General features: G+C 36.9%; 1 protein-coding gene across 6 annotated transcripts in view; it reads left to right on the top strand.

Moving 5' to 3' along the window:
- Nucleotides 1-13,549, top strand: part of LOC120423216 (protein piccolo-like) — a 69,703-nt gene that overhangs the window by 15,718 nt on the left and 40,436 nt on the right. For 2 of the 6 annotated variants that reach the window (XM_039586963.2, XM_039586947.2), the window contains exon 1: nucleotides 9,983-10,632. The exons of 1 other annotated variant lie outside the window; for it this stretch is intronic. In XM_039586963.2, the coding sequence (XP_039442897.1) occupies nucleotides 10,430-10,632 (203 nt within the window). In that variant the 5' untranslated portion in view covers nucleotides 9,983-10,429. Of the gene's footprint in view, nucleotides 1-9,982; nucleotides 10,633-13,549 lie in introns of those variants that run through there. 3 more of the 6 variants (XM_039586933.2, XM_039586928.2, XM_039586941.2) reach the window with 3 other exon arrangements.

The raw sequence follows: 13,549 nt of genomic DNA, 5'->3' as shown, positions 1-13,549 counted from the left end.
CGAGCCCCGGGTCTTTTGTGGTCTCTGTTGCAAGTTTTTGTTCGTTTCTAGGCGCCCGAAGGATATGTGTGGTGAGTCACCCAAAACCTCTTTTACGCAAATGGACCGACGTTTCACTTCCCCATCCGATAGAATTGCATGCAAGTCAAATTCTAATATTAAAATGGCTATAAATATGCGTAGAAACAATCAAATTTAAAAAAACCAGGGGTGTTTCAGAAAGGGGAAAACGTGAACTTTAAGATACATGTATTGGTTTAGTTGTTTATTCAATAGTTCTTTTGTAAAATAGTCGACAAAGTAGCTAATTTTGGCCTAAACTAACATTTCAAACGGGCGTATCTCAAAATTGGGACCATTTGGAGCAATTCTGGACCCGGATTCGGATTCAGCAGGCAAAAATCTACTAGGAACACATATTTTCGTCTCAGAGACAAGAAACATTTGATTTTTTGTTGAACTGTGTTATAAACGACTTGTCACTAATATCAATTTATCTATGCTTCAGCATAATGTAAGGAAAATTAACATCATCGAAAGATGTATTGTTTTGAACACCTATATTTTATCGAAATTATGGTACGTTGCACAATTGTTTCCACCTGCAAATTCCCATCTAGCTCAAATAAAATCGGCGTGCGGCAAGTTTATTTGGAAAGGATACATTTTTAAATTAGATAGAAAACAACTTTATTTAGATTTTTTCAAGGGAGGTCTTAGGCTTGTTGATCCAGAAGCAAAATCTAAGGCATTATTTCTGAAAAACATTTTCTATAATTTAAATGCACATGGAACACAACTGGATGAAAGTTATTTGATAGATTTAGATTCACCGCAGAAACTTACACGTAATGCAAGGGAATGGTTGAATGAAGGGAAGGCAGTTGTTGCCAATCACAATTTAAATACTGTAAAATTGATGTATAATTATTTTGTTTCACTTAAAAGTGAATCACCAGCTATTGAAGGGAAATTGAGTTTAAATTGGACTTTAATTTGGAAAAATTGTAGTGAAAGCTTCCTCGAAATGAAAGATCGTGCAAAAATGTTTGGTTTCGTAAAGGATTTGTTACCTAACAAAGAAAAATTAGTAAGTTACAATATTGGAAATTTGACGTCAGGGAGCGGTCGTGGCTGAATGGTTACGATGTTCGCTTTATAAGCGAATGGTTCTGGGTTCGATACCCATCTGTTCCCAACGAGAAAGTTCTGGACTGATTGAATTTGGAATTAATGAAAAAACTTCAAGCTCACGGCGGGGTTCGATCCCCTGTCCTTAGGATTGGTAAGCAAATTGCTTTCCACTTAACCGTGGAGCATTGGTAGCTTGAGGAGGAATCAGACTGGTATAGTTGAATCCAAGAATCGGACTTAGAATCGCATTGAATGCAAGTTGAACATCAGAACTCAAACAAGATTGCATGCAAGATTTGCAAGCGCAGTTGAAATTGAATCTAAAAAATACCTCGCTATGAATAGCCTGGGCGACTGATAGAATTCATCCAATAAGAGATGAGAAGAATTGAAAGCATTCCCATTAGAAATGAGAACACACGAAGAATTCGAACAACAACGCCAAAGGTCGTTACCACTCGCCTAGGGTGGCTCCTCAGACCATTCACCTTCCCAAAAACCGTCCAACTCCAAGCGAAACTTACTTGAGGATACCGTGGAGATTTTCCCTTAATACTCTTAAAAAAGTGGAGCATCAACACTTCCCGTCTTCCAATTCCCTTTCCTTGTCCCTGGTGCGCGGTGGAGATGAGAGCGGCCGGCAATGGACGGCTGCCATGGTGGTGAGAATCTGGTTCAGGTGGAATTGGTTCTATTCCCAATTATCGATTCCTAGGCAACTTGGGCTTAGACAATCATCACATCACATGGCGAAAATCCAGTCTGCAATCCGCTAAAATCACCGTCTCCTAGCAAAGCAAAGCAAAGCAAAGCATATTGGAAATTTGACGTCAGCTGTCTACGACAAATGTGGTGGAATTGATTCTAATTCACACAGAATAAAAGAGTGCCGTAAAAGAGTGAGTAAAAGAAGTGTGGGAATGGAGTAGCCGTATTGTCCAAAATCGATATAAAATGAATGTAGTTGATTTAGAGGATATTCTTCAATTAGATCTCGATGAGAAAAGCGAATCAGAAAAGGCAGCTTTATGGCTTGCAGTAAAAACAATCAGTTACAATTTGAGCGTATCAGAACCGTCATTATTTGTTTTGAAAAAGGAAATAAGAGAGCATAGATGGAATGAGCTAAAAAACATAAGGATTATTTTTGGAAATAGTTTGAACATTTGTTAAGAGCAGGTTATGATAGTTTGTCACACGAACAATGGGTAAATAAACTATTTTTAAAAACCGAAAAAAACCCAGGCCTTACTGAGGTGAGAGGCTACCACGCTAACCACTGCACCACCGGACCCGGGTCTGCGCAAAAATTATCATTTTCAGAAGCTAATCACTTATCGGCAAAAATCCTTAAAATATGGTGTCTTCAGGAAAGTTGTTCAAAATTTAATAAAGGTTTTACATTTGAGAATTGATAAACATTGGACGACTATTGCGCCCTTCACAGGTAAAAAACTGAAACAGTTGCTTTTCTCCATACATTTTGAAGATTTTTCCCATAGAAAATTTAGAGGGAGGGGTTCCCATGATCAGAATGAGCTTAAATTTGGAATTTAGCCTAATGATGGGTCAATCTTTGAGTGCAGGGGGTAGCCCCGGTAAAGCCCGGATTTGGACCACCCTAATGAACACTGCTCAGCGATATTGTGATGGAGGGCAGTCCAAAAACATGTTCTTTTCTTGTGCGTGCTAGTTGAGCAAGGTTGACAATTTCTGTAGTATTTTCTTTCATGTGAGTGTGCAAATTTAAAAAAATACTAAGAGTAAATATTATGGCTAGGAATATAATATTGTTGTAACAAAATCGAAATTGGCAACACGATTAAAAACGATAAATTAATCAATATAATCATGTATTCATTAGTCCACTGACGTACACTGTTCCGCATGCAAAAAATTTCCAACTTTCGCTCCCGTCAAACCAATGTTTCCTAAATCAGAGGGAAAACGCCACAACGGAAGAGACCACATGGCCAAAGGGTGCAACCAGGCCACTGGGTATGTTCTACCACCAGCCCGAACCGCCACCAGCAGGGGATTTATCAAATTCATTAGCCGACAGAAAAGTGGTAATTTTGCGCAACACACAGCCTCTCCTTACTTGCTTCCTGATTATTTCTCAATCATGCCCGCGACATCGCATCGATGCAAAACAAGTTTTCCGATTTGCTGTGCAGTTGCGGTTTTGCCACCACGGTCGATTCGTTGAGGGGAGATTGGCACAAGCGGCCAAAAACTGGATTTTTGAATCATAGTCTCCTGCATCCGACGCTAAACGGTGATGGCAACTAGTTTCTACGCTGGCCACATTTGGAAAGCAACTTTTCCCGAAGGTGGCCCAACGCAAACGGTTGGTTGGTTATGGTGATGAGTTTGATGGGTTTGGCCCCTGTCAGCCGGACTCTTCCTGCTTCGAGGAAAAGTGTCCGGACGTAAAATGGAACCAGCTCGGCGAAAACGACTGCGAAGACTACGCAGCAGGTTAATGTTTGCTCAATGTATCGCTTAGAGAGAGGTGTTTAGATAGAGATCTTGGTGCTGTCCAATCCGGGCTTGTCACACGAGATAAAATATGGCATTGTTGTTGATGCAGCTTTTTGCCCCGAGGCCATAACGCACTATGGAGAAACGGTGGAAGTTACGCTGAAGATGATGTCGTAACACGTGACTCAAGTGAGGTTATGTCAGGAGCTTTCTTTCGATCCTGTAAGGATCTAAGTTGAGGTGGTATGGAAGATGCAATAACGTATTTCAATACAAACTCATAAGATAGTCAAATATCGAGAATGCTAATTTTAGGAAAACATAACTAAAGAATCATTTTAGGAAATTAATCACCCCCTTATTTGAGAATAAATCCATGGAGAAATGGTTCTGTCGATTGGAACGGCTTCGTGAAGCGTAATTTTATTAAGCTGTGTAATTTAAATGTTAAGAATACGTATATTTCTTGTATTTGAGTAAAATGTATAAGAAAATGCTAAATACATGATAACAGTTATCTTAATTTGAAGAGAGAACTTAATTTCAAGGTATTCATTATTGTGCAATATCGAATTTGAATTTCAAAAAGGACGTGTTTCTAGGGACATCAAAATACATGCTACCACATGACTCGTTTTTTTTTCAAATTATTTGAACCTTTTCAATGTACTGTTTTCCATTTCAGTACTTTAACTTAGAGTTGATGTCATGTCCCAAAAATAGAGTCACTGGGCCAATCGGTTTCAATTACCTCAAGCATGCATGAATGATAGCATCGCAGACGACGCACACCGGGTCGGTTGCATCGTCTCCTATACCATGTGGAGGCCACACGCCGCTCGACCGTCCGAACGAAAGTAAAGGTACAATCAACCTTGGCATTAGGCGACGCTATTTTAGGGCCTAGATCTTCGAGACGTTGCCTTGTAGGTTCGTCGTCGTCGTCCGTCCGTCCGCCCGTCCGTCGGTGATAGCAAAGTGAATGACATTAAGCCACTACTTCCCTATTTTTCTTTTTCGAGCAAACAAGGAAATTGAACCCAGGGCTGGTTGATCGACAAGGATCCCAAACATTGTAAACGATAGCATTTGGCAGGAATGTATGAAGGGGCGAGCAGTGAAAATAGGTTTGAAAGTGAATTAGGTATTCATAAAATTTTATTCTGTTTCAACTACAGTCATCCCTCATATTCGGAACAGTTTACAGATCGGCCAATGTTCAAAAAATCATAGAAAATCGATAATTGAACATAATGACTTGCTTTTACTTGCATGTGAAAGCTTTTCTGCCGATCTTTCAATTGATGAATTTACCGGCTGTAAACTTTTACGTTTTATATCAAGTTTTCAAAGAAAAACATTGACCCTTGAAATCCACAAATTCGGAACACTTTTTTCTTACGTATGTAAACAAACTTTGATTCTCTCCAGGAGTACATATTTTCAACAAAATAATGACTTAAACACACTGGAACCAATGAAACTCAAGATTAGTTATGTTTTATAAATGGTCTGATATCTTTTTTGTGAAAATATCTGTTAAATTCAGGTGTTCCACAATTGTGGGAGGCACAATAACATCCCACAATTATGGAGCTGGCAATATGGAGGCAGTTTTTTACAGCTCTGAATAAAACAGTCTCAAAATGCAGTTTTTGTTCAAAAAGAACTACTTTTGCTAGTAAAATAGCAAGAGAATGTCCAAATAAAGGTCCTAAAAATAGAAGGGTCGCTAGGAAAGATGCATTTGGCATGCTATTGACAAATAAACACAAAAGTGTTCCGAATTTGTGGGTGTTCCGAATATGTGGGATGACTGTACACAACTTCAGAACCTTCCTGAGCCGTTGCACCACTTTTTGCATTCTTCAGTTAAATGCCTCGAAATTGTGGCTCTTTTGCGTTGTTTTGCCTGTTTTGCTTCAGTTTCGCACACCTTCTCTTCCGATCTTCGAAAACCGTGAAGAAGTCGTAAATTGGCGGTCGGAAGAGGAAAAAAAAGGCATATTTCTCACACTGCAGCGACGCAGAGCACTGACCATCGTCGTCGACGGGCCTTTCTGCGTGTGCATCTGCAGCGAGTTTTGCTGGCGGGCAGTTTAAACCTGATTCAGTTCTCGCGTGAAAAACGCAGCGGTGGAATTAGACCAAAGTGTAGAGCAAAAAAAATGCAATTTTTAGTAACCAAATTTGAAAATTGTCTAAATTTCGTAAAAATTAGAAAATTCTCTAAAACTTTCCCCAAGAAAGTATTGTGCCTGTTAAAAGATACAGCGTCCTCAAAACTGGTCTAAAACGTGATTTTGCTCGGAAATCACGTTTTAGTCCAGTTTTGAGCACGCTGCATCTTTTAACAAGAGCTAGATAGCACAATACACTCTTGGGGAAAGTTTTAGAAAATTTTCTCAAGTTAAACGCTTTTGTGTTGGTTTGAAAAAAATAGTGGAGATCAATCGCTTCCAAATTTTCGTAAGCAAGTCGAAAACCGATCCAAAAAAGGCTTTATTCGCCATTGGCTCTGAAGTCTTTTTGAAAACTAATGCGAGAATATATAATATATAACAATTTTTTCCGATTTTTTTTTTGCGGTGCTGTAAATCTGGATTTTATAAAATCTCAAAATATTGTTAAACGATCCCAAACCCAGTATAATCAATGCAGAAAAAATAGTTTTAATTTGTTTGTACAGTACTTGTTCGGCTGAGAACGTAGCCCAGTCACCGAATGCTACTTGCTAACTAGGCTGAACGAAAAATGAGGGGACCACCGATGCATGATATTTTCCTGATGAAATAAAAGCTTCTCAAATTTATTTACAGTGCTTACTTTTCATATTTCTTTAATTGTGACTCGAAATTAAATAAAAGTTTGAAAAAAGTTTTTTTCTTTATTAAACAGGCTTTTGGCATCCAATAGCCCATCGGTCATTTCAGTTTGTTTTGGTTTTTTGACGTTTGTCTTCTTTTCAACTGGACTACGGTCCAGTTATCGAGCGCCCATTTAAAAAGCAGCTTAGTTTAACAATGCCCAGTTATTGTTATTAATTAAACTTATTATTTTTATTAAAATTTTAAAACATTAAAAAAATAGTTTTTTTGTCCTTTGATTTTTGGACCAATTTTGACATAAATGACAAATTGCAAAATATTTGCAACGGCTTTTTAAGTTACAGAATAAAACTTGAAATGATACAAATGAAAACTTGAATTCGACAAAATAATTTGTTATAATTTAAATAACTTTAATTCCGTAACCAAAATAAGCCATCTTACTTTTTTCACGCACATTTCTGGAGTTTTTTTTTTTTTTTTTGAAAAGGTCCAAAAACCAAAATTTCAGTTTTTGCTTTTTGGGTGTTTTGGAAATGCCTTGAGTCAGGTGTATTAAAAAACACCCAAAACGCAAAAACTGAAAATTTGGTTTATTGGACCTTTTAAAAAAAACTCAAGAAATGTGCGTAAAAAAAGCTTTTCTAAATAAAATCAAAAACATAAATGTACAAAACTATATTTGAAACATAGAAAACTATTTAAAAATATTTATTTCATACCAGAATTAGATGTTAAAAAAAATAAAATGTATTTTTTAAACTTGAGCATTTAAAAAAAGACGTGTTTTTCAAATTTTGCAGCCTGAAATGATGATGATTTCGAAAGTTGTTGTCAATGTGACTTTTATGTAAAATTGGATGATACAAAAATAGTTTTTAAATCTCTGATTTTTTTCCAAACTTAACTGTATTTTTTTAGGACAGGTCAGTTTTGGGAAACTTTTTTTACTTTAGGAATCTTTAATAACCCGTAAGGAGCAACTCTCTACGAAATCGGCCGATTTCGACCATTTTTATTTTTTGTATTTTTTTTATTTGTCTCAAACTTTGTGGGGGCCTTCCCTATGACCAAATAAGCTATTTTGCGTCATTGGATCACCCATACAAGTCTCCATACAATTTTGGCAGCTTTCCATACAAACATGGTATGTAAATATTCGAACAGCTGTAACTTTTGAGTGAATTTTCTGATCGAGATTTTTTGATATGTTTTAGGGGACAAAATCCGCAACTTTTGAGCCATAGAGAAACATGGTCAAAAAATCTGCCGCCGAGTTATGAATTTAAAAAAGAAATGTGATATTTTTGGAAAAAAAAAGTTTTATGCAAAACAAGTTTGACATAATTTTTTAATGCAAAATCGAATTTGCAATCGAAAAGTACCTTACAGATTTTTTGATAAAAGGCTCCGTTTTCAAGATATAGCCACCGAAAGTTTGATTTTAGCAAAATATTTGCAGTTTTTCAATTTTTAAAAATAGTGACCATGAGTGACCATTTCTAAAAATATTTTTTTTGAAAAGTTCAGAAAATTTGCTATAAAATTGTCAAAGAGATTGTAGATTGGATCTCGGGTTGCTGAGATAGAGCCGCTTTAAGAAAAAGAATCACGAATATTGAAGTTTTCTCAATCTCACCAAAACAACCCACCATTTTCTAATGACCATATCTCAGCAAATAATGGTCCGATTTTCAATGTTAATACATGAAAAATTCGTGAAATTTTACTATCTTTCTGAAAAAGGTGGGTTGTTTTGGTGAGATTTAGAAAACTTCAATTTTCGTGTTTCTTTTTCTTAAAGCGGCTCTATCTCAGCAACCAGAGGTCCAATCTTCAATGTCTCTTAGACAATTTTATAGCAAATTTTCTGAACTTTTCAAAAAAAATATTTTTAGAAATGGTCACTCATGGTCACTATTTTTAAAAATTGAAAAACTGCAAATATTACGCTAAAATCAAACTTTCGGTGGCTATATCTTGAAAACGGAGCCCTTTATCAAAAAATCTGTAAAGTACTTTTCGATTGCAAATTCAATTTTGCATTAAAAAATAATGTCAAACTTGTTTTTGCATGAAACTTCGATTTTTTTCAAAAATCACTATTTTTTCAAAAATTCATAACTCGGCGGCAGATTTTTTGACCATGTTTCTCTATGGCTCAAAAGTTGCGGATTTTTGTCCCCTAAAACATATCAAAAAATCTCGAAAATCAAAAAATACGTATTTTGGGAAATTGAGTTTTAGTGAAAAAAAGTTGATTAAAAATCTGCAATTTTTTTCCGTTTACCTCTTTTTTCTCAAAAGTCCTCAACAATACCTACAACTTTGCCGAAGACATCAAATTGATCAGAAAATTCACTCAAAAGTTACAGCAGTTTGAATATTTACATACCATTTTTGTATGGACAGCAGCCAAAATTGTATGGAGACTTGTATGTGTGAACCAATGACACAAAATAGCTTATTTGGTCATAGGGAAGGCCCCCACAAAGTTTGAGCTAAATCAAAAAATACAAATAAAATCCATTTCCGGTTTTGGTAGAGAATTGCTCTAAGGGCATTTTTTTCATTTCAATATTTCAAGTCTTTGTAACTTTGTAGGGTTATTTATCGCGTTCTAACAAAGCTCTTGAAAGTTGTAGAGCAGATCTAAATAGTTATTTTTTGGCCAAATCTGTCTCTTGTGATCCATTAGCAATCATGGTGTTTTATCTTTTCAGCGCATTCATACATGCTGTTGATAAGGGAAACACTACTAGATCGTCGAAGCATATAATCAGTAGTGCTGAAAGGATATTACGGTTCTGTTCAGCAACGGAGGGGCAACCATGGGTGATCTCTCATGCTCATGCTCATGCTCATGCTCAAATCTGTCTCTTGTGATCCGGTTTGGTAGATTAGAATGTTATAAACAAATTTGATTTTCAAATCAAGTCGAGTCCAGACTCGATTATCTGAAGGTATTCGGATGATCGAAACTTTGGATAATCGAGGCTTCGAATGATTGAGCCGAAACTGTTATTCAAACTACTTACTATTGAAACCTAAAATGTTATGTTAACGACAAACAAAAATCTCAGTCAATCGAAAACCAAAATTGTAAAAATCAAAGTCAAAAGAATCTTGCTGATAATCAAACAATTGATTTTTTTGATTGAAACCGACGAAGATGGCAGTTGGCTTTTAAAGTGGCAGACAACTCTAAAAATTTAAAGAAATTTAAATATGTTTAAAAATCTCCTTCCATCATCGCGCTTTTTGTCCACCTCGAGCTGATTTCTTCCAGTTCCCATCATGAGACGTAGAAGAGACCATTCCACAGGAGACCATCCCCACATACCATACCATGCTCCACCATGGTTCGAATCGCTCAGAGTTGCCCACAACGAACATGAGCCCACCCTTAGCTATAAGCGCCTTACGACCGATCGGCGACCCGACGACGACGGTGGGATATTTCTCATAACGCCGTAGTCTGGGGCGCACAAGACGCTATTCCTCCTCAGTCAGTACGAACTGTAACGTCTCGTCGAACAGTCGTCGTTCAATAATTACACCACCTTCGCCGACGGTCTTCGCGTTGCGATCAGTAGGAACACTTTTCAGAACCTCGACCTCCCTTCTCGGTGATCTTTAGTTCCGCTAAAAAGGAAGTTCGGACGCGTGTGTGATTATCGTCAGAAGTGCTCAAATTCCGTGACCGTATGACGTAGTCCTCCCCGGTTGGTGTCTCAAAACATATTGATATATTAGCTGACTGTGCGTAAACCGCGCTCCCAACGCTGGCGACTGGCTTGTTTTTGTTAGGAAGCTACAGGCCAAGCTGGCCGGGTTTGTTGATTTTAAGTGCAAAATGGTGCAGCATAAGTGATTTGTGACGTGAGGAGCGGCCGGAACAGTTAATGACTGTCGTCATTTGAGTTGCGAAAAAAAATATACACACTTTCAACGAGAGACACCACAATTACAGAGCACGAAAAATGGCCACCAAAGCGATCCCCTCGAGTGACCGATCCGCTGGGGGCAGCACCAGCACCGGTGGGCCCAATCCCCAGCTCAAGAGCCTCGTGTACTCCAAGTACCGTGAACTGCTGGGGTCCTACAATGGGAAAGCCAACGAGATACTGCAGTCCTATCCGGCGTACATGGTCAAAGAGGACAAAGGATTCGACTTTGTGGACAAGTAAGTTGGGAGGTCGGGTTTAGAGTCGCGATGAGTCATCATCGGTCGTGGGTTTTAGGTGGACCCGCGAAAGTGGCGATGACTTAATTGACCACGTAATAGCCGAAGCATATATGCTAATATGGGCACTCACAATCGCCGTTTATCTTTGGGAGCCGTGCGGCCAACGCGTGTGAATCATGGGGCCCGATCAATACGGACACTTGAGAAGTTCGATTGAACTCTGTGCGGTTGTTTTTGGAGAGGCATCAGAAGGGGTTTTTTTATTTCATTTTGTACAAAGCAATTTTGCAATTTTCACACAGTATTATTTAATTCTAAATCCCATAACTATTCAAGCCATTACAAAGAAAAGTATTTTCATATGTCATGATAAAATCTTAAATTTTCTTACTATGAATAGAAAGATTTACAACTAAGTTAGAATACTTTTATGATAAAAGTGTTTCAGAATTGGGTCCGTTAATGCAACAAATATGGAAGAAGAAAACAAAAACTTTCTTATTATTATATTATTATTTGACGTGTATCAACCATTCGTAGAAATGGTTGTCTTCATTTTCCAAAATTGCATCTACGAACCCAGTCTTAAAATAGATTTGAAAAATATTCATACTTAGTTATAAATCGTTTTCAGTCCATACGTCAGAGAGTAGTTCTCTAGATTTTTGCAAATTATTTCGCGTTTTTTTTTTTATTTGTTCTTCAATATTCATTAAAAAAATAGAATTAGATTCCCGAAATACTCTTTTGAAACTTTAAAAAAAATTTCTGGGACTTGAAAAGACATCTTTTAAGATTCCATGGTGCAAATTCTGGTTCCAAAAATATAAATATTTGAAAAAAATGAGATTTTTTGTAAAAATATATAAAACGCAGCAAAAAAATCATTTTGTTAAGAGCTAAATTTAATTTCCAATCGAAAAGTACTTCACCAAAAAATTGATAAATTGTACCATTTGGAGTTACCTTCAGCACGGTGCTCAAAATACCGTTATTATGAAAAAAAAATGCAATCCGAGATTTTGGGGTCTATCGATTCCATACACCATAGGGCACCTCTGTATTCGCTACAACATTCGCTGATGTAGTTGTCGAGATAGAGCCCTTTTAAGATGTTACATCCGATATTCTATAAGAAAACCAAAACAATCAACACAATTTTAGCACTTTAAAGAATATGCATTTCGAGATAATGTTGATTTTTGCTTCATAAGTTACAGAAAGTTTGCTGATGTAGTTCTCGAGATACAGCCATGTTAAAATGTTATTCCCGACTTTTTCTATGAAAATCTATAAAATCAATACAATTTCAGCACAAGGAATATGCAATTCGAGATAATTATGCCATTTGCTTATGATGCATTATTTTTTAACATTGAAAATCGAACCAATAGTTTCCAGATATAGTCCGCTGAAAATTACAGGCTAGTTAGATTACACTTAAAGAAACTCATCTCTTTGTAAGGCTTTATCTCAGAATTTTGATCTTTTCGAAAAAAATGTTTAGAAAATTTGAGAATCAAGACTAACATTTCAAAAGGGCAAAACATTATTTTTTAGAATAAAATGGTTAAATTACTTTTTTTACAAAAAAAAACACAACAAAATATGTTTTTGTAAAAAAAGATTAGTTAAACCCCCCCCCCCCCCCCTCGTGGACAATTGTCCATACAAAGAAAAACTTTTTTGTATGGAGCGTGGACAATCGCCATACCCCCCCCCCCCTCCCTAAAGTGTCCACGTGGTTTATGGATGGTCCCTTGACACTTGTTCATGATTTTCGGAATCCATTTTTCTCCGTGTACGTAGCATTTTTGTATAAGCAGTAGGGTGACAAGAAAAGTAGTTCTTTTTTGTAAAATCCTAAGAGATACCCCCTGGTTTGATTCTTTAGATACAAATAAGGAACTGTGCAAATGTTGACCCAAATCGATTAAGGTATGAGGGTCGTTTTTGCCTTCCTCACCTTACTGAGGAAAGGCTATAAAATCACTCGAAAACTGAACTTCTCAATTAGACCTCCTAGACCCACCTCTTCATGTATACCTATCGACTCAGAATCGAATTCTGAGCAAATGTCTGTGTGTGTGTGTGTGTGTGTGTGTGTGTGTGTGTGTGTGTGTGTGTGTGTGTGTGTGTGTAGGGATGTGGGTCTGTGCAACAAAAAATATGCACTCGATTATCTCAGCACTGGCTTAACCGATTTGGACCGTTTTGTTCTCATTTGATTCGTCTTGGGGTCCCATAAGTCCCTATTAAAAATTATGAAGTTTAGTAAAGTACTTCAAAAGTTATGCTAAAAAAACGATTTTGACTAAAGTCCGGAAGATTGTAAAAAGGGTGGTTTTTGTAAGAAACCCCAGCATGTTATACATTTTTAGAAATGTATTTAAAAGACCTTTCCAACGCGACCAAAACATTGAAGATCTGACAACCCTATCAAAAGTTATTAGCACTTATGAGTTATTTATACACTTTTTGGAGGCTAGTTCTCAGATATTTAGATGAAAACGTATTCCAAATATATCATGCGACCTATCTTTGGATAGGTAATTTAAAGACCTTCCCACGAGCGTGTCTATTTGGGATAGCATTACCCTTTGAATGAGAGGAAGGCACCAACCACCTAAGGGTGGATTAAGTAACGTTTTTATCGTTGAAATTTGTATGGGAAAACCGCAAAAATGTATGGGGAAAAGCAAAAATTTCAAAATTCTACCAAAAGGTAACGTTAAGTGTGTAGGATCATTGTCAAGTGTGAGATTCTTAAGTAAAAATATATGACAAACAACTATATCGAAGACAGTAGCGTAAGACCAAAGTTTTGTTTTAGTTTTGAACGCCAATGTTATTCCTCATAATTCCAGCAATCACAATGTTTGTAGAAAAGACGAAATAACACCTCTTGAAGTTA

The sequence above is a fragment of the Culex pipiens genome, chromosome 2 (assembly GCF_016801865.2).
Source record: "Culex pipiens pallens isolate TS chromosome 2, TS_CPP_V2, whole genome shotgun sequence".
NCBI lineage: Eukaryota > Metazoa > Arthropoda > Insecta > Diptera > Culicidae > Culex > Culex pipiens.
The sequence above is the reverse complement of the archived record's forward strand: the minus strand, read 5'-3'. Positions and strand labels throughout refer to the sequence as shown.